This window comes from Argopecten irradians, chromosome 5 (assembly GCF_041381155.1).
Source record: "Argopecten irradians isolate NY chromosome 5, Ai_NY, whole genome shotgun sequence".
Lineage (NCBI taxonomy): Eukaryota > Metazoa > Mollusca > Bivalvia > Pectinida > Pectinidae > Argopecten > Argopecten irradians.
The window spans coordinates 51,111,326-51,132,668 of NC_091138.1; the positions used below are offsets into that span (position 1 = coordinate 51,111,326).

Consider the following 21,343-nt stretch of genomic DNA (forward strand, 5'->3'; position numbering starts at 1 on the left):
GTTAAAATTGGTTTTCCTGGGTCTAAGGGTTGTTGAAAGTAAAGGAAAAAATCCAGAAAGGATCAGTTGCCATGGTAATGAATTTGACATAGCTAGATCTTCGTTTCATTGGGAAGTTGAAGGTGAAAGCTGATATATTGTGAGGAATGTGACATAAGGAAGGCAAAAGTTTTAGATTTAGTCAGTTTAATAGATAATGTTATTTTTATGGATAAATAAATGTCAACTTTTGTACAGGAACAAGTAAGTATAAAAAAAGTATTCCATTAAAATTTATATGTAAAATGTATACAGGATTTTAAGTGATGTTACCATGTTTTCTGGGCAAAGAAGTTATTCTAATAGTGTGGAAAAAATATTGTTAAATTTTTGAGGCTATTTTTCTGCCCCTTTGTCAAGACACAAAAAGAACAATTAGAATTATATATTAAGGACGATAACGAATGTTCACCAAGAAAATGAACACATAAACAATGAACAGCATATAAGAAGATAACATTAACCGTAACATGTTTTCACTTGAAAAAAAAAGTTATGTAACTATAATCTAAGGTCAGTAACTGGTAAGCTTGAAATAATAAAGTTATGTATTATACAGTACTATAATCTAAGGTCAGTAACCGGTAAGCTTGAAATAATAAAGTTATGTATTATACAGTACTATAATCTAAGGTCAGTAACCGGTAAGCTTGAAATAATAAAGTTATGTATTATACAGTACTATAATCTAAGGTCAGTAACTGGTAAGCTTGAAATAATAAAGTTATGTATTATACAGTACTATAATCTAAGGTTAGTAACTGGTAAGCTTGAAATAATAAAGTTATGTATTATACAGTACTAAAATTTAGGGTCAGTAACCGGTAATCATGAAATAATGAAGTTGTGTAATATACAGTACTATAATCTAAGGTTAGTAATTGGTAAGCTTGAAAAAATAAAGTTATGTATTATACAGTACTATTATCTAAGGTCAGTACTGGTAAGCCTGAAATAATAAAGTTATGTATCATACAGTACTATAATTTAAGGTCAGTAACCGGTAAGCTTGAAATAATAAAGTTATGTATTATACAACACTATAATCTTAGGTCATTTACCAGTAAGCTTGAATAATAAAGTAATGTATTAAACAGTACTATAATCTCAGATAAGTAACTGGAAAGCTTGAAATAATAAAGTTATGTATTATACACTACTATAATCTAAGGTCAGTTACTGGTAAGCTTGAAAAAATAAAGTTATGTATTATACAGTACTATAATCTAAGGTTAGTAACCGGTAAGTTTGAAATAATAAAGATATGTATCATACAGTACTATTATCTATGATTAGTAACTGGTAAGCTTGAAATAATAAAGTTATGTATCATACAGTACTATAATCTAAGGTAAGTAACCGGTAAGCTTGAAATAATAAAGTTATATATTATACAGTACTATAATCTAAGTTTAGTACTGGTAAGCTTGAAAAAATAAAGTTATGTATTATACAGTACTATTATCTAAGGTCAGTACTGGTAAGCCTGAAATAATAAAGTTATGTATCATACAGTACTATAATTTAGGGTCAGTAACCGGTCAGCTTGAAATAATAAAGTTATGTATTATACAGTACTATAATCTAAGGTCAGTTACCGATAAGCTTGAAATAATAAAGTAATGTATTAAACAGTACTATAATCTAAGATAAGTAACTGGAAAGCTTGAAATAATAAAGTTATGTATTATACAGTACTATAATCTAAGATAAGTAACTGGTAAGCTTGAAATAATAAAGTTATGTATTATACTATAATAGACTATAATCTAAGGTTAGTGACCGGTAAGCTTGAAATAATAAAGTTATGTATTATACAGTACTATAATCTAAGGTAAGTAACCGGTAAGCTTGAAATAATAAAGTTTATATATTATACAGTACTATAATCTAAGGTCAGTAACCGGTAAGCTTGAAATAATAAAGTAATGTATTATACAGTACTATAATTTAGGGTCAGTAACCGGTAATCATGAAATAATAAAGTTGTGTAATATACAGTACTATAATCTAAGGTTAGTAACCGGTAAGCTTGAATAAGTTGAAATGATAAAGTTATGTATTATACAGTACTATAATTTAGGGTCAGTAACCGGTAAGCTTGAAATAATAAAGTTATGTATTAAACAGTACTATTATCTAAGGTCAGTAACCGGTAAGCTTGAAATAATAAAGTTATGTATTATACAGTACTATAATTTAGGGTCAGTAACCGGTAAGCTTGAAATAATAACGTTTTATGTATTATACAGTACTATTATCAAAGGTCAGTTACTGGTAAGCTTGAAATAATAAAGTAATGTATTATACAGTACTATAATTAAGGGTCAGTAACCTGTAAGCTTGAAATAATAAAGTTATGTATTATACAGTACTATAATCTAAAGTCAGTAACTGGTAAGCTTGAAATAATAAAGTTATGTATTATACAGTACTATAATCTAAGGTCAGTTACCGGTAAGCATGAAATAATAAAGTTATGTATTATACAGTACTATAATCTAAGGTTAGTAACTGGTAAGCTTGAAATAATAAAGTTATGTATTATACAGTACTATTATCTAAGGTCAGTAACCGGTAAGCTTGAAATAATAAAGTTATGTATTATACAGTACTATAATCTAAGGTCAGTAACTGGTAAGCTTGAAATAATAACGTTATGTATTATACAGTATTATAATCTAACATTAGAAACCGGTAAGCTTGAAATAATAAAGTAATGTATTATACGGTACTATTATCTAAGGTCAGTAACCAGTAAGCTTGAAATAATAAAGTTATATATTATACAGTACTATAATCTAAGGTCAGGTACTGGTAAGCTTGAAATAATAAAGTTATGTATTATACAGTACTATAATCTAAGGTCAGTTACCGTTAAGCTTGAAATAATAAAGTTATGTATTATACAGTACTATAATCTAAGGTCAGTTACTGGTAAGCTTGAAATAATAAAGTAATGTATTGTACATGTTTTACAGAGAGAGGTCGATCACGAGAACTCATTCTGTAGAGAGGTAGAGACAGGTTGTTCCAGCCTCATTCAAGACTCAGGTTCACTGAAGGGCCAAGTTCACCAGTGGAACAAGTTCATCATCTTTCTACATCACCTTTCCTGTAACATAAAGTGCATGGAATTCCACAAACGTGTCCAGTGTCTTGTCTCCAGCGCTCTGGACATCACCTTAGCCCTGCTTCAACTGTAATCAACATCACTTTAGCCCTGTTTCAACTGTAATAAACATCACCATAGCTTTGCTTCAACTGTGATCAACATCACCTAAGCCCTGCTTCAACTGTGATCAACATCACCTAAGGCCTACTTAACTGTAATCAACATCACCTAAGCCCTACTTCAACTGTGATCAACATCACCTTAGGCCTGCTTAACTGTAATTTACATCACCTAAGCCCTGCTTCAACTGTGATCAACATCACCTTAGGCCTGCTTCAACTGTAATCAACATCACCTAAGCCCTGCTTCAACTGTGATCAACATCACCTAAGCCCTGCTTCAACTATGATCAACATCACCTCAGCCCTGCTTCAACTGTAATAAACATCACCTAAGCCCTGCTTCAACTGTGATCAACATCACCTTAGCCCTGCTTCAACTGTGATCAACATCACCTTAGCCCTGCTTCAACTGTAATAAACATCACCTAAGCCCTGCTTCAACTGTGATCAACATCACCTTAGGCCTGCTTCAACTGTAATCAACATCACCTAAGCCCTGCTTCAACTGTGATCAACATCACCTAAGCCCTGCTTCAACTATGATCAACATCACCTTAGGCCTACTTCAACTGTGATCAACATCACCTTAGCCCTGCTTCAACTGTAATCAACATCACCTTAGCCCTGCTTCAACTGTGATCAACATCACCTTTGCCCTGCTTCAACTGTGATCAACATCACCTTAGCTTTGCTTCAACTGTGATCAACATCACCTTAGCCCTGCTCCAACTGTATTAAACATCACCTTAGTTTTGCTTCAACTGTGATCAACATCACCTTGGCCCTTCAATAACTGTAATGATGTTCCTTCTTCAACTGTAATCAACATCATCTAAGCCCTACTTCAGCTGCGATCAACATCACCTTAGCCCTGCTTCAACTGTAATAAACATCACCTAAGCCCTGCTTCAACTGTGATCAACATCACCTTAGCCCTGCTTCAACTGTAATAAACATCACCTTAGTTTTGCTTCAACTGTGATCAACATCACCTTAGCCCTGCTTCAACTGTAATCAACATCACCTTAGCCCTGCTTCAACTGTAATAAACATCACCTAAGCCCTGCTTCAACTGTGATCAACATCACCTAAGCCCTGCTTCAACTGTGATCAACATCACCTTAGCCCTGCTCCAACTGTAATAAACATCACCTTAGCTTTGCTTCAACTGTTATCAACATCACCTTAGCCCTGCTTTAACTGTGATCATCATCACCTTAACCCCGCTTCAACTGTGAACAACATCACCTTAGCCCTGCTTCAACTGTGAACAACATCACCTTAGCCCCGCTTCAACTGTAATAAACATCACCTAAGCCCTGCTTCAACTGTGATCAACATCACCTAAGCCCTGCTTCAACTGTGATCAACATCACCTTAGCCCCGCTTCAACTGTGATCAATCAGGGTTTTTCCTGCCTATATATTTGGGGCCGAAATAAGGCCCCATTCCCAGTTGTATTTCTTGTTATTTTTTCCCAAATCTATGTCTAAATTTCCCAAATCAGTGAGTTGACACGTATTTTGTGCGACTAAACTAAAAAATTCAGGAAATCACAAGTCTGAACGCTGTATTTTAGTAACCATTTTTACGCTTGATTCTTAGAGAACCATAATTGTCTATTCTACCTTTTCCAAAATTTCCATAAACACTTTTCAAATTTTTCATTTCCTAATTTTATCGCACAAAATTTCCCAATTTTCACCAGGTGGCAATTTCCCAAAATACCCAGGAAAAACACTGTCAATAGCACCTTAGCCCTACTTGAAACTGTGATCAACTCTGACTACCAAAATTTCTTGAACAATTCAGTTTGTTTGTAAGCATGAACAATTCAGTTTAAACATTTAATGAACATTGAAGCAGATGATGTCTACACCCAGACCAGCATTTGACAGTCTATAAAGTGTGTACAGATCTTTGTTACATACTATAATACTGGACCAAGGCATTGCAGCGGTGCTATCTAAAGTTCTGTTGAGGACTGCCAGGATGTAAGTTAGGATGTTTGTACATGACAGTTTTCTGTAGTTATCATACATATGAAACTTATTGTCTGTTTATTTCTTTGGTGTAATACTCAGTATATAAATAGCTGATCATTTAAATGCCTGCTTCTATTGGATTTTAACAAATTTTGCCATCAAAACTGATGTATCTTAGATGTATGTTCATTGAATAAGAAATTTTGTGAGAGCCATCTACAAAAGGTTTTATCTTTGCTTGCTAAGTCTAGTTTAAAAAGAATGTTTATTCATTATTTTAGTAATGAATTTACGGTGAACCTCCGATTAATTCGAACTAACACCGGATAGTTCAAACACACAATTTTTTTCCGGAAAAACAGTATTAAATTTTTTAGCTACTGTTAGTTCGAACACTTACTTTTTAGGTCACCTGAGACGAAGTCTCAAGTGACCTTTTCGTCTCAAGTGACCTATGCTAATCACCTTTTGTCCGTCATCGTGCGTTGTCCATTGTATGTCCGTACATTTGTGACTTCTTTTCCTAAATTGCTGAAGCAATTTCAATGAAATTTTGCATAAACCTTCTAGGGCATAATTAAGGCCAATCAAACTTATGGGGTTCCCACACCCCAGGAGGCTGTGGGAGGGGCCAAAAGAGGTAAAATTGATTAAAATTTCAAAAATCTTCTTCTCCACTTCACAGATGTAGTGAAAAAACTCTTCATAGATAGAAAAGTCTTAAGGCCCATTATAAAAGTTGTGAATTATATGTCCCTGGGGAGGGAGATGAGTTTACTATAGTTTATATAGGGAAAACACATTTTTGAGCATTATTTGGTCATTTGTAAAAGGAAATTACTCAAATTGTCAGAATTATCAGTATAAGATGGCCATTGAATCCTCTGAACAAATTTTCTATGACTGACCTCCAGGGGCCTTAGGGGCAGGGTCAAAAGGGGTCAAATAGTCTAAAACTCCAAAAATTTCTGAAATTCTGGAAATTGTAGAATCAAATACTCTTCATAGATGGAAAGGTCTTAAGGTCCTTTACAAAAAAATGTGAATTATATGACCCTGGGGTCTCACATTTCCCACTGGGGAAGGGTCAATGTTACTATAGTTTATTTAGGGAAATTACATTTATGAGCATTTTTTGCTCAATTTTCATAGGAAATGTGTCAAACTTGTTTAGAAATATTAGCCTGAGATCACATTTTAATATCATATCCTTATTGGTCCTGGCTGACCCCCTGGGGGAAAAGCATCGGGGCCAAAAGGGGCAAAAAGGCTAAAACTTCAAAAAATTTCTTCTTCTTAAATTCTGGATATGGTAGAATCTAATACTGTTAAAAGATGGAAAGGTATTAAGGTGTTTGATGAAAATTGTGAATTATATGAGCCTGGGGTCTCACGTTTCCCCTTGGGGAGGGAGTCAAGTTTACTTTAGTTTATATATGAAAAACTCATTTATGAACATTATTTGATCAATACCCATACCGAAATAAAGTACAAAAAAAGTACACTAAAAAAAGGTCAAAAAAAGCATGCTTTTTTTGACTCAATTTGGAACCGAACTTACCTCCCGGTTCCAAAATGAGTCAAAAAAAGTACAAAAAGTACTAAAACAGGCTCATAAAAGCATGCTTTTAGTACACTCTATTGTTTTACACCATACAGAAAAAGTACAAAAAAAGTACTCTGTGGGGGGAAAAAAGTACAAAAAAAGCACACATGACCGTGGCATGTGTACTTTTTTTGTACTTTTTTTCATCCAGAAAAAGTACTATAAAAGTACAGTACTTTAATAGTACTTTTGAAGGTAGGCCAAAAAGTACTAAAATAGTACAAAAAGTACAAAAAAAGCACACTGTGTACTTTTTTTGACCTTTTTTTTCATATAGAAAAAGTACTAAAAAAGTACAGTACTTTTTTTGACCTTTTTTTCATCTAGAAAAAGTACTAAAAAAGTACAGTACTTTTTTTGACCTTTTTTATCCAGAAAAAGTACTAAAAAAGTACAGTACTTTTATAGTACTTTTATAGGTAGGCCAAAAAAGTACTAAAACAGTACAAAAAGTACAAAAAAAGTACTTTGTGGAAAAAAAAGTACAAAAAAAGCACACAGTGTACTTTTTTTGACCTTTTCTTTTGTCTAGAAAAAGTACAAAAAAAAGTACAGTACTTTTTTTAGTACTTTTCTATGTAGACCAAAAAGTACTAAAACAGTACAAAAAAAGTACAGTACTTTTTTAGTACTTTTTAACAAGCTCAAAACAAATTATAAACTGTATGAAAAATTTACTACTGATGTTGGTGGAAAAGTACCAAAATAATTAAGAATACAATATGAAAACCCAGGTGTACTCTTTCACTAATTTCAAATACTATGATAGAAATCTTATTTATTGATGGTTATAGGTGCCTCAGCTCACCTAGATGGACCTATTAGTATCTCTTATAACACAGAAAAAGTTTAGCAATGTTTTTCTTAAATGAAGATGCAATTCAAGGTTGTTTTTTTTTGTTCAAATAGACTTGTCTTAGTTAGTGCAGTGTTTTTTATGTGACACACAATCCAACCAAGATGGACCCACACATCAAGTTTAAAGATAGTACCTGGACATGGTAATGCACAGAAGAAACAAATAAATTAAGGGCCACACTCTGTTCAATATTTACAACACAGCATTGTATTCAGAGATAAAACATGTGTAAATTGTTGAACATTGGCATCAGGTTTTGTCACAATGTTGTCTACAATATAAATTTCAATATGTCAATGCAATGAAATCCTGTCCAAATCTTTTCCCCTTGATCACTGTCCAGTGCAAGTCCATTACATGCTGTTTTTCATTCCATTTTCCTGGCAGTGAAAGCCTGAAAAAAGACAAAGACTTGTGCTGGAACAATAATGTTTATGGATATATTAAAATGTCTTATTTTTTTGTTTGGCTCAAATAAATCTTTGCTTTAATTTTATACCATGCCATGTGTATGTATGTAACAACGTAAATTCCTCCATTTATTTTTCGAAGCACCCGCCTATATGAACGTACAATGAAGCCAGATACACTCCACACAGGATTACTGAGTTTTAGTGTCTAAAATGGCATCCATATTTTTACATAATTGCTAGTAATAGCAATCTGAAACCAGGATAGATTGAAATATTTACCTGCAAAAGTGGCTTGATGACAGCTGTGGATTTTCAGTCTCTTTGATGAGGTGCATTCATTTTCAGTCATCAGCTATTCATTTGTTTTTGTTGACTGTTTCTTCTTCATAATTACTGTATTCTGAAAAGAAAGAAAAAAAAAATAGGATGTGCAATATGGATACAGTGTGAATGCATATGGTACAATAGTATACTCATAAAAAGTTCACACATGGCTAGATTAATTAATCAAAAATAAATTTACAGAACTAAATTATTTTAGTGTTTTTATGTACGCATGGCGCAGCGCCGTGCCCTTTTTACCTGACGCCATGCCTCGATCTATAACCCAGCCCTGTTTGTCCCCAGTACAGTTTTTACTAAACTACCAAAATACCAGGCAGTCGCTTGATAATTATGTAAACAAAAGAGGTGTGACCACTCCCTGACCCCTGATCAACACCCCAGTGACCCTACTGCCATTCTGATAAATGACATTTTTCTCAGAGTGTTAATTCACTTAAATTGTAAGTCTCAATGAAATATTACTTTCACAAAAAAGGAAAGCAAAGGTTATGTTTAGATGGTAAAATAACTCTTTTTATAATGTTCATACATTGTGTATATCAGTCATCTTAAAATATTTAAATATTCACATGTTACCACCATCCTTTTATTAATATTTACCTGTTTAAATTAGGCATATTAATGTTATGTCTTTAACCAGTCTGCCCTCGATCATTATCACACACTGATCTGCAATTTGCCTGAAAGGAAAAATATGAGGTTATATATACATGACCTGATTGTATGGAAACACATGTATGAATGTGTATACACATTTAGATTTAATTGCAGGACTTAATTGACTGATGGACAGCAAAATGTAAATATGATAGGATTACATCATTGAAACATCATACCTTCTTGTCAAAAAAATGTCGTGAAAACAACGATATAATTGAATATGAGCATCCAAATCACACTCACATATTTAAGTTAATAATGTTATTTCATTACCCATGTTTTCAAGAAAACAAATATTATTTCCCAATCTAATTAATCACGATGAATAAAGTAAAGTTTAAAAAAAAAAAAACATAAAATAAATTATGTACCACAAAACGAAATTGTGGGCGATAATGAAGTGAAAATGATATGGAAAGTTCCATAGTTTTTTAATAAAACTTGTGTCCAGATACAATTTGTTGGATGTTGAATTGATTTATAACATTTAAACCCCCCTGCCGTGTAAATTTTCTTGTGATTTGAAATTGGAAATGATGTTGAAATTTACAACTGAACGGCAATGAAATAATTGCCAAGCCCATTCAAAAAGAAAGCACAGCTATGTAAACAAAAAATGATGTCTAACTTATTTCATAAACTGGGTGTTTTAATTGCATCCAAATGCTTTCAGAACGAAGTAAACAAGTAAGAGAAATGAACTTACCGTAACTCCATCCTCCATCGGTACTGTGTTCACCAGCTAGAGTTTGAGGAGATCGATGGTATTGTAACAATAAACAAAAAATAAATAACCTCGTGTCTCTGTGCAAACATCCTACCTTCTTTCGATGTTGGCCCAGCAGCCAGTTATATTTGTTTGTTTACATTCTGCAATCAGCTGACAGACGTAAACAAATATGGCCGCCAGCCAGCTGTTTCACATTCTGTGTTTCCCGCTCAAATAATCACGTGACAAACACATGTGGGGCCGCTTACGTCTTTCACAAAGGAATGCTGTACTATAATATTTCTAAACAAAATCTCTCAATTCCTCACGTTTTATTATTAACTTAGGACAAGGAATAAAAAACGCAAACAAATGAACTGGTGTGCTGATAAATCCACATTTAGTTGCTGTATTACAAACAGACACCTGTAGGCCTCTTACGTGATTCAAAAGAATGTTGTACGATCCTATCGTCTAAACCAAACCTCTTAATTCCTAAATTTTTGTTGAGAGTTTGTGATAATATATCAAAACAAACAGAAAATATACGAACTATTATATTAATAAATCCACCTTTTGACGCGAGGTGTAAACCAATTTATAATCACGACAACAGAGTATTTGTAATAAGAACCATTTCCGGCATGTCGTGAAAAGATCGAGATTTTTATATAAAAAAAAAAGATAAACAAAACCCTTGTTTTGGCATGGTTTGGAGGAACTTTTTAAAGTATCAATTTCATCGTTGTGATGCTGGAAAGATTATATAGTCACAAGCTATTTATCATCGTATAAGACCATGTGTTCTGACCAGAAACATCCAGGCCTACGTAAACATGAGCCGTGAGTGTTTTGTTGGTTAGCCTACTATGATGTCCGAGTCGGTGTAAACAAATGAGTTGATAAAATTCCATTGACAAATTCATCTATGATAGCTTGTATTTCCTTTTACATATAATCAGACCGATAGCATATTTACGTCAACAGTGTGTGCAACGGAGTATCCCCGGCATGTCTATTTGTTTTGGTTAGTTTGTTGAGATTTTATACTGAAACCATTTAATCATTATATGAGGATGGAAATACTTTCACAAACTATTTATTATCGTATGGGACCATGAGTCTGACCCAGGGGAGAGTTTTGTTAGGTCCGTGCAGAACGACTAATGTACATGTGTTGGCTTGTTTACCTGGTTGTAAATCGTTATTGTGTGTGAAACCACTGGTCAGAGACAGGCGATTTGTGTGTCAGTGTGCACGTGACTGTCGATAATTAAGACTCTAATTTTAATGCATCTTATGCTGATCACATAGGCATTGGTTTTATGTAACATATATGTACATGGGCCTAGTGTATACTACTACATTTTAACTCATTTAGAGAGAAAGGGAATTGGAAACACATTTCAATAATATTTTAAGGTGAACACTTATATAAACACATTTCAACAATATTTTAAGGTGAACACTTAAGTGATTAGAAATAATTTAAACATTTATGGTAAAGAAATGAAAATAAAAACTTAGCATTAAGAATGTAAAATTATTCAAAACATCATCTGCAACATTCACTTATTAAATAAACATCTTAATTACCGGTAGTTGAATTATATTTCTTTCTAATGTTCAGTTGTAAACAATTTTTAATTAAATATATAATTTTGTTAAAAAAAACTCCCCCTAAAAAAAATTGGAGTAGAAAAAAAAAATCAAAATAAAAGTACACTGAAATGGTGATGCCTTATGAAAAATTCTAAGTCCCAAAAAAGTACAAAAAAAGTACACAACATTTTTCATACTCTGTGAAAAATTCTAAGTCCAAAAAAAGTACAAAAAAAGTACTCTGAACATTTCCCATTCATCCTGTGAAAAATTCTAAGTCCAAAAAAAGTACAAAAAAAGTACTCTGAACATTTCTCATACCATGTGAATAATTCTAAGTCCAAGAAAAGTACAAAAAAAGTACTCTGCAAAATGACTAAGTCCCAGAAAAGTACAAAAAAAGTACTCTGCAAAATGACTAAGTCCCAGAAAAGTACAAAAAAAGTACTCTGCAGAATGTTTAAGTCCAGAAAAGTACAAAAAAAGTACTCTGCAAAATTTCAGAGTCCAAAAAAAGTACAAAAAAAGTACTCTGCAAAATTTCAGAGTCCAAAAAAAGTACAAAAAAAGTACTCTGCCCTGATGGTGTGTCCGGAAAAAGTACTAAAAGAGCATGCTTTTTTTGTACTTTTTAGAAAAAGTACTAAAATATGTCACTAAAAGCATCATAAAAGCATGCTTTATTTCGGTATGGGTGAATCAGCACATTTACAGTATAGTATTTCTGGTTTACTAGGTATAATCTGCACACATTTACCACGTATAGTGTTCCTGGGTTTCCTAGGTATAAATCAAGCACATTTCAGTTGTTTTCCTGGTTTACTAAGGTCTAATGTGCACCATTTCAGTTTTGGTTCTTCCTGGTTTACTAGGTATAATTCAGCAACATTTTTCAGCATAGGTTTTCCCTGGTTACTAGGTAATAATCAGCATATTTCAGCATAGGTTACTCTTGCTTTCTGGTCTGCACACATTTTCAGTTATACTGTGTATGTAGTATGTATGTTACCGGTAAACGTCAGTTCCACTCATTTATGTTTGTAGAGCAGGGCCTAGCTTATTCTGATTAACCAGGCATTTCTTTAAGCTTGAGAAATAACTTGATTTCACTAATTAATTATCAAGATTGAATATGAAGGTATATTATAAATTCAGATAGATTGATTTACTTTATTGTTATTAATTACATGAAAGTTATGAGATAGGGTATAATTACAGGTGCTGTAGAGAACCTGATTGCAATCCTAGGGTAAGGCTCTAATTGGCTTGACCCTGGTGCCATAATTACTTTAAGTCAAGAAACATTTGACAAAATACACCTAGATGTAATAAATGAGCTCTGTTTACTTTCCTTTATTAAGAATTTTCAATGATGAAATTTAAAGTCTCAAGAGTTTAGAACACATTGATGAATCTGTAGGTTGTTAAAAATTGAAAGAAGGCTTAATGAAGATTTATTTTCTGTATGTAGTATCAATTCCTCAACAGTATTACTGTCTGTATTTGTGTTATCATCGTTACTAACTAGTTTTTGTGTCCCATATTTTAAACAATGTATTGTCGTGAGTTAGCACACAGTAATATCAGCCTTACACACCTTTTAAATTTTACGGTTTGACATATCAATTATAGATGATAGGTTTGATTTAATCAAAGTTACCAATTACAGATGATAGGTATGATTTAATCAAAGTTACCAATTATAGATGATAGGTATTATTTAATCAAAGTTACCAATTATAGATGATAGGTATGATTTAATCAAAGTTACCAATAGTGATAGTCATGTGATTGTGGTGATTGTTACACCTGTTGTATCTCATTCAGTCATGTAATTGTGGTGATTGTTACACCTGTTGTATATCATTCAGTCATGTAATTGTGGTGATTGTTACACCTGTTGTATCTCATTCAGTCATGTGATTGTGGTGATTGTTACACCTGTTGTATCTCATTCAGTCATGTGATTGTCATGTGATTGTGGTGATTGTTACACCTGTTGTATCTCATTCAGTCATGTGATTGTGGTGATTGTTACACCTGTTGTATCTCATTCAGTCATGTGATAGTCATGTGATTGTGGTGATTGTTACACCTGTTGTATCTCATTCAGTCATGTGATTGTGGTGATTGTTACACCTGTTGTATCTCATTCAGTCATGTGATAGTCATGTGATTGTGGTGATTGTTACACCTGTTGTATCTCATTCAGTCATGTGATTGTGGTGATTGTTACACCTGTTGTATCTCATTCAGTCATGTGATTGTCATGTGATTGTGGTGATTGTTACACCTGTTGTATCTCATTCAGTCATGTAATTGTGGTGATTGTTACACCTGTTGTATCTCATTCAGTCATGTGATTGTGGTGATTGTTACACCTGTTGTATTTCACCCTACTCCCATCGTATATACTTTATCTAAATACTGTATATTTTGAATAGTATTTCTAGGATGGCTTTACTTACTGTTTTTTAACATCTTTATTGTTTGAAAGCATGAATTTTAGTTTTTTTTTTTACTTAGGGACACATGTATTATCTGTTCCTATTCTTTTTAGCCCACCATCATCAGATGGTGGGCTATTCAAATCGCTTTTTTTGTCCGTGGTCCGTCCGTCCTTCCGTCCGTCCTTCCGTCCGTCCGTCCGTTAACAATTCTTGTTATCGCTATTTCTCAGAAAGCACTGAAGGGATCTTTCTCAAATTTCATATGTAGGTTCCCCTAGGGCCCTAGTTGTGCATATTGCATTTTGGGACCAATCGGTTAACAAGATGGCCGCCAGGCAGCCATCTTGGATTTTGATACTTAAAGTTTGTTATCGCTATTTCTCAGAAAGTACTGAAGAGATCTTTCTCAAATTTCATATGTAGGTTCCCCTAGGGCCCTAGTTGTGCATATTGCATTTTGGGACCAATCGGTTAACAAGATGGCCGCCAGGCAGCCATCTTGGATTTTGATACTTAAAGTTTGTTATTGCTATTTCTCAGAAAGTACTGAAGGGATCTTTCTCAAATTTCATATGTAGGTTCCCCTAGGGCCCTAGTTGTGCATATTGCATTTTGGGACCAATCGGTTAACAAGATGGCCGCCAGGCAGCCATCTTGGATTTTAATACTTAAAGTTTGTTATCGCTATTTCTCAGAAAGTACTAAAGGGATCTTTCTCAAATTTCATATGTAGGTTCCCCTAGGGCCCTAGTTGTGCAAATTGCATTTTGGGACCAATCGGTTAACAAGATGGCCGCCAGGCAGCCATCTTGGATTTTAATACTTAAAGTTTGTTATCGCTATTTCTCAGAAAGTACTGAAGGGATCTTTCTCAAATTTCATATGTAGGTTCCCCTAGGGCCCTAGTTGTGCATAATGCGTTTTTGGATCGATCGGTCAACAAAATGGCCACCAGGCAGCCATCTTGGATTTTGATAGTTAAAGATTAATATCGCTATTTCTCACAAAGTACTGAAGGGATCTTTCTCATATTTCATATGTAGGTTTCCCTAGGGCTCTTGTTGTGCATAATGCGTTTTTGGATCGATCGGTCAACAAAATGGCCGCCAGGCTGCCATCTTGGAATTTTGATAAATAAAGTTTGTTATCGCTATTTCTCACAAAGTACTGAAGGGATCTTTCTCATATTTCATATGTAGGTTTCCCTAGGGCTCTTGTTGTGCATAATGCGTTTTTGGATCGATCGGTCAACAAAATGGCCGCCAGGCTGCCATCTTGGAATTTGATAGTTAAAGTTTGTTATCACTATTTCTCAGAAAGTATTGAATGAATCTGTCTCAAATTTCATATATAGGTTCCTCTATGGCCCTAGTTGTGCATATTTCGATTTGGGACCGATCGATTTACAAGATGGCCGCCAAGGAGCCATCTTGGATTTTGATAGTTGAAGTTTGTTACTGCTATTTCTCAGAAAGTACTGAAGCGACCTGTCTCAAATTTTATATGTAGTCTGTTTGCAAAAGTTTGAAAAGCAGAGAAAAGATCCCTCTTGTCAGACATAGATCATTCTTTGGTGGGCGCCAAGATCCCTCTGGGATCTCTTGTTTATAAACTTTTCATTTCACCAAAGAGTCTAAAACTATCTGATTTTTATATTTTTACAATTAACCAATAACCATAGTGGGCAAAAAACAATATGCCCTGGCAAGTTTGTTGGCATAATATGCTGTCTTAACTTAAGATATTCTGCAAGTAATATTACATAGAAGAAAAGGATAAAATAGTTCAAAATCATCAGTGATGGAAGTAATAAGTTGCATTGTATTTTTATGACAGAAATATGTAACTGGTCGTTGTAAATTGATAATATTGTTTCACTTTTCCTTTTAGTTTTAAATTGACATCAGAACATATGAACTGTGTTAGTAGATGTGCAAGCGTTGTTTGGGTGTATGGATGCGTTTTGTATGTTTTATGCTGGCTGTTATTTTATTAGAATTTAAATCTCTTGTCTGTGAATTAAAATCAACAACTCTATACTTGTATATGTGAAAGTTAAATTTGGTGGTAGTCTTCATGAATTTTTTGACTTATTAAAAACTACGCTCAGTTGTAAATTATCTTATTTTTGTTTTTTAACTTCATTACAATAGTGTGTGTCATTACAAGAATTGTAAACCTCTTCACTGATTAAACACACAAAGCATGCACATTTAAGCAATTAAGTCACTATTTTTAGCTCACCTTGCCTGAAGGGCCGGTGAGCTTACGTCATGGCGCGGCATCCGTCGTCCGTCATCCGTCTCTGTCTGTCAACATTTCCTTTAAATCGCTACTAGTCATAGAGTTCTGCATGGAATGTAACCAAATTTGGCCACAAACATCCTTGGGGGATGGGGGAACAGAACTTGTATAAATTTTGGCTCTGACCCCCTGGGGGCAGGAGGGGCGGGGCCCAATAGGGGAAATAGAGGTAAATCCTATTAATCGCTACTTGTCCTAGAGTTCTGCATGGATTGTAACCAAATTTGGCCACAAACATCCTTGGGGGAAGGGGAACAGAACTTGTATAAATTTTGGCTCTGATCCCCCAGGGGCAGGAGGGGCGGGGCCCCAATAGGGGAAATAGAGGTAAATCCTTTAAATCACTACTTGTCATAGAGTTCTGAATGGAATGTAACCAAATTTGGCCACAAACATCCTTTGGGGAAGGGGAACAGAACTTGTATAAATTTTGGCTCTGGTCCCCCGGGGGCAGGAGGGGCAGGGCCCAATAGAGGAAATAGAGGTAAATCCTTTAAATCGTTACTAGTCATAGAGTTCTGCATGGATTGTAACCAAATTTGGCCACAAACATCCTTGGGGGATGGGGGAACAGAACTTGTATAAATTTTTACTCTGACCCCTCGGGGGCAGGAGGGGCGGGGCCGAATAGGGGAAATGGAGGTAAATCCTTTAAATCGCTACTAGTCATAGAGTTCTACATGGATTGTAACCAAATTTGGCCACAAACATCCTTGGAAGAAGGGGAACAGAACTTGTATAAATTTTGGCTCTGGCCCCCAGGGGCAGGAGGGGCGGGGCCCAATAGGGGAAATAGAGGTTAATATTAAACTGTATAACTAATATTACTGTAACTGTATTCAGAACATCACTTAGCATTACAAATCAGGTGAGCGATACAGGCCCTCTGGTGACTTCAATGCTTAAATGTGCATGCTTTGTGTGTTTGTATTGAAATCAGTGAAGAGGTTTATAATTTCTTGATGAAATTAAAAAAAATAGTGACTTCAATGCTTATAATTAATATTCCAGGCTACTTTATAAAATGAAATACGTTTACATGTACGATTCCATTGATTTTTTCTAGATCGATACGCAACGTAAATGTTTATATTGTGACGTCACGATAACGTCGGGTTTCCGCGCCTTTCTCTGATTTTTTTTTTTCATCGTGGAATGAAAAAATGAATAGGCCAATCAGAAAGCCAGAAACAAAGAGAAAATTAATTATTATAATATGAGGCAAAATTTCCTATGGTGAACAAGAAACGTATATATACATATATGTTTCTGGATGAACCAATCAATGATTTATACGTCCTTGGATTTATAAACAAGAACATGTAGTATTTGAGTTACTTTTGTTCCATATTCTAAGTCATTTATTTGATCAATTTAAAAAAAAGACAAAGATTTAAATTGTGTCTTCCGCAAAAAGGTGCTGTATTTGAATACTTCAGATTTGAAAGTTGATGATTAAAATACCATAATGAGGATGTATTAATTTTGATAACTTTTCACTACTTTTCTCGGAATCTCAGTTTTTTAGCTCACCTGGCCCGAAGGGCCGGTGAGCTTATGTCATGGCGCGGCGTCCGTCGTCCGTCGTCCGTCGTCCGTCGTCCGTACCCGTCCGTCAACATTTCCTTTAAATCGCTACTAGTCATAGAGTTCTGCATGGATTGTAACCAAATTTGGCCACAAACATCCTTGGGGGAAGGGGAACAGAACTTGTATAAATTTTGGCTCTGACCCCCCCGGGGCAGGAGGGGCGCGGCCCAATAGGGAAAATAAAGGTAAATTCTATAAAACACTACTTGTCCTAGAGTTCTGCATGGATTGTAACCAAATTTGGCCAGAAACATCCTTGAGGGAAGGGGAACAGAACTTGTATAAATTTTGGCTCTGACCCCCCGGGGGCAGGAGGGGCGGGGCCCAATAGGGGAAATAGAGGTAAATCCTAAAAATCGCTACTTGTCCTAGAGTTCTGCATGGATTGTAACCAAATTTGGCCACACAAACATCCTCAGGGGAAGGGGAACAGAACTTGTATAAATTTTGGCTCTGACCCCCCGGGGGCAGGAGGGGCGGGGCCCAATAGGGGAAATAGAGGTAAATCCTATAAATCGCTACTTGTCCTAGAGTTCTGCATGGATTGTAACCAAATTTGGCCACAAACAGCCTTGGGGGAAGGGGAACAGAACTTGTATAAATTTTGGCTCTGACCCCCCGGGGGGCAGAAGGGGCGGGGCCCAATAGGGGAAATAAAGGTAAATCCTATAAATCGCTACTTGTCCCAGAGTTCTGCATGGATTGTAAACCAAATTTGGCCACAAACATCCTTGGGGGAAGGGGGAAAGAACTTGTATAAATTTTGGCTCTGACCCCCTGGGGGCAGGAGGGGCGGGGCCCAATAGGGGAAATAGAGGTAAATCCTATAAAAACGCTACTTGTCCTAGAGTTCTGCATGGATTGTAACCAAATTTGGCCACAAAACATCCTCGGGGAAGGGGAACAGAACTTGTATAAATTTTGGCTCTGACCCCCCGGGGGCAGGAGGGGCGGGGCCCAATAGGGGAAATAGAGGTAAATCCTATAAATCGCTACTTGTCCTAGAGTTCTGCATGGATTGTAACCAAATTTGGCCACAAACAGCCTTGGGGGAAGGGGAACAGAACTTGTATAAATTTTGGCTCTGACCCCCCCGGGGGCAGAAGAGGCGGGGCCCAATAGGGGAAATAAAGGTAAATCCTATAAATCGCTACTTGTCCCAGAGTTCTGCATGGATTGTAACAAAATTTGGCCACAAACATCCTTGGGGGAAGGGGGAAAGAACTTGTATAAATTTTGGCTCTGACCCCCTGGGGGCAGGAGGGGCGGGGCCCAATAGGGGAAATAGAGGTAAATCCTATAAATCGCTACTTGTCCTAGAGTTCTGCATGGATTGTAACCAAATTTGGCCACAAACATCCTTGGGGGAAGGGGAACAGAACTTGTATAAATTTTGGCTCTGACCCTTGGGGCAGGAGGGGCGGGGCCCAATAGGGGAAATAGAGGTAAATCCTATAAATCGCTACTTGTCCTAGAGTTCTGCATGGATTGTAACCAAATTTGGCCACAAATATCCTTGGGGGAAGGGGAACAGAACTTGTATTAATTTTGGCTTTGACCCCCCCCCCCCCCCCCTGTGGGCAGGAGGGGCGGGGCCCAATAGGAAAATAAGAGGTAAATATTCAAATTCCTTCAGAAAAGAAACAATGAACCTGTATTCAGAACATGACTTGACATTACAAACCAGGTGAGCGATACAGGCCCTCTGGGCCTCTTGTTTGGCATCCATTACTACTCGATTAGTGTTGAATTTCCTTTTTTCTCACATGATTTCTAATATAAAACCAGAGATGAGTCTGATTAACACAAGTCAATGGAGACGTGGGTATGGGCTAATCTACTGCTCTGCATGGTGTGACCTGAGAGTAAGGACGATAACTCTGGTGACTCTGACCTTTAGCGTTATAGTCTAACATTTCAATAGCAGTTATATCCCTTTTACAAGAAAATTTCAACAATTTTTTTCAAGAATTTTTTTTTCGAAGAATTCCGCATTAAATGTTTTGGGAAATAGGATTAGGAGCGCAGTGTTATATCCATCTCTAGAATGTCATAGCAAAAACTGAAGGCAATAGAAGACACATGTGGTTTGGTGTTTTGATGCTTTGAAGTTCGGCGTCGGTCTCTCTGAATGTACGTTGATTCATCACTGCCCTGTACAGGAGAATCACAGAACAATCTACACCCTACTAGACAAGACTTCGCGTGACGGAATTAGCCTCGTCACTAAGATCTAATTACGTCTGTCAATCGTCACATTTATACTTCAGGAGAGATTTGGCACTGGAGCGTGACAACCAAAAATAAAAGTGCGGATGTATTAATGGCGTCACGTAGGGACCAGACTCACGCGAAAGGGAATCCCCCGCTCCCTGGAGTAGGCGTAACGAACTGACGTTGTGCTGTCGGAGGGGATGAGATATACCTCACTGCGATAAAGAAGACGGTTCATGTTATAAAAGCAGCAGTAATTGTCATCGGTCAGGCTACTTCTTCATATTCATAGGCACCACATTTGTTTTTTTTATCGTTAGTGCATCACTGTGTAGCAGAGGTCCTTGTTTAGAAATACCACTTGTTTTTTTCGGTGTTGCATGCAAAGCAACGGGATTGATGAAGTCAAAATTACTCGCACAAACCACAAACGAATATGTTAGAATACACATGGGACTAATATGCTAAAGCTTTCTTTACAAAGTAGAAATATGAGAATTGTACGGAGCGTGAGAAATGTCATTGAAAAAAGTCGTAAGAAACATCGGTATTCTAAAAACAAAATTGAACAAGGAGCCGTAAAGCGTGGCATTATCCTCAGCGCCCCGGTGTTGGTATAAAAACCCAAATACAACAAGGTCAAAGTAACAATTACATAAGTATAACTTTAAATGTATGCGAGTATTGTAAAACTGAAAAAAAATAACAGCAGGTACCAACAAAAAAAAAAAACAAAAAAAACCACTGTAATTTTGTATTTTTGACCATGTTTCCATGGTAACAGAAAAAATTCCAAAAATTTGAAAGCCGCAACAGCCAAAAGTACAACTACAGCACTTGTCCGATATATACCGAAAGATGGAGCTGCGTTGAACGGTTTTGGAGTTATAGCCAGGAAAACACAAAGAAACAGTAATTTGGTATTTTTGACTAAGTTTCCATGGTAACAGAAAAAAAACACCTAACATGGAAGGTCCGCATTAACAAAAGGTCTAACTAGGGCACTTATATTTAGAAAATTTCCTGAAGCTGTGTTGGACGGTTTTGGAGTTATAGTCCGGAAACAAAAGGAAACAATAATTTGGTATTTTGGAATAAGTTTCCATGGTAACAGAAACTATTCCAAAAATAGAAGGTCCTCCATTGGCAAAAGGCACAAATTCGAGACTTGTCTAATATACATACAGAAACTTTCAAGGAGCTGCGTTGAACGATTTTGGTGTTATAGTCTGGAAACAAAGGGAAACAGTAATTTGATATTTTTGACTATGTTTCCGTGGTAACGAAAAAACTTCCAAAACGGAAAGTCCACAATAGCAACAGGCACAAC

The 21,343-nt window shown here is 35.8% G+C and overlaps 1 protein-coding gene and 1 long non-coding RNA gene across 2 annotated transcripts in view; one reads left to right on the top strand and one right to left on the bottom strand.

Annotated features, from left to right (window-relative positions):
- The window catches only part of LOC138324151 (uncharacterized), a 77,843-nt gene extending 73,629 nt beyond the window's left edge, over positions 1-4,214 (top strand). The window contains exon 6 of the mRNA XM_069269236.1: positions 3,021-4,214. Coding sequence (XP_069125337.1) covers positions 3,021-3,245 — 225 coding nt within the window. The 3' untranslated portion in view covers positions 3,246-4,214. The remainder of the gene's footprint in view (positions 1-3,020) is intronic.
- A 3,696-nt stretch (positions 4,215-7,910) lies between these two features.
- On the bottom strand, positions 7,911-10,344 carry LOC138324152 (uncharacterized). The gene is made up of 4 exons (XR_011208630.1): positions 9,851-10,344; positions 9,085-9,164; positions 8,419-8,539; positions 7,911-8,120 (listed from the first exon to the last, which is right to left on the bottom strand). It is a non-coding gene; the product is annotated as an uncharacterized lncRNA (long non-coding RNA).
- Between the last annotated feature and the right edge of the window lie 10,999 nt (positions 10,345-21,343).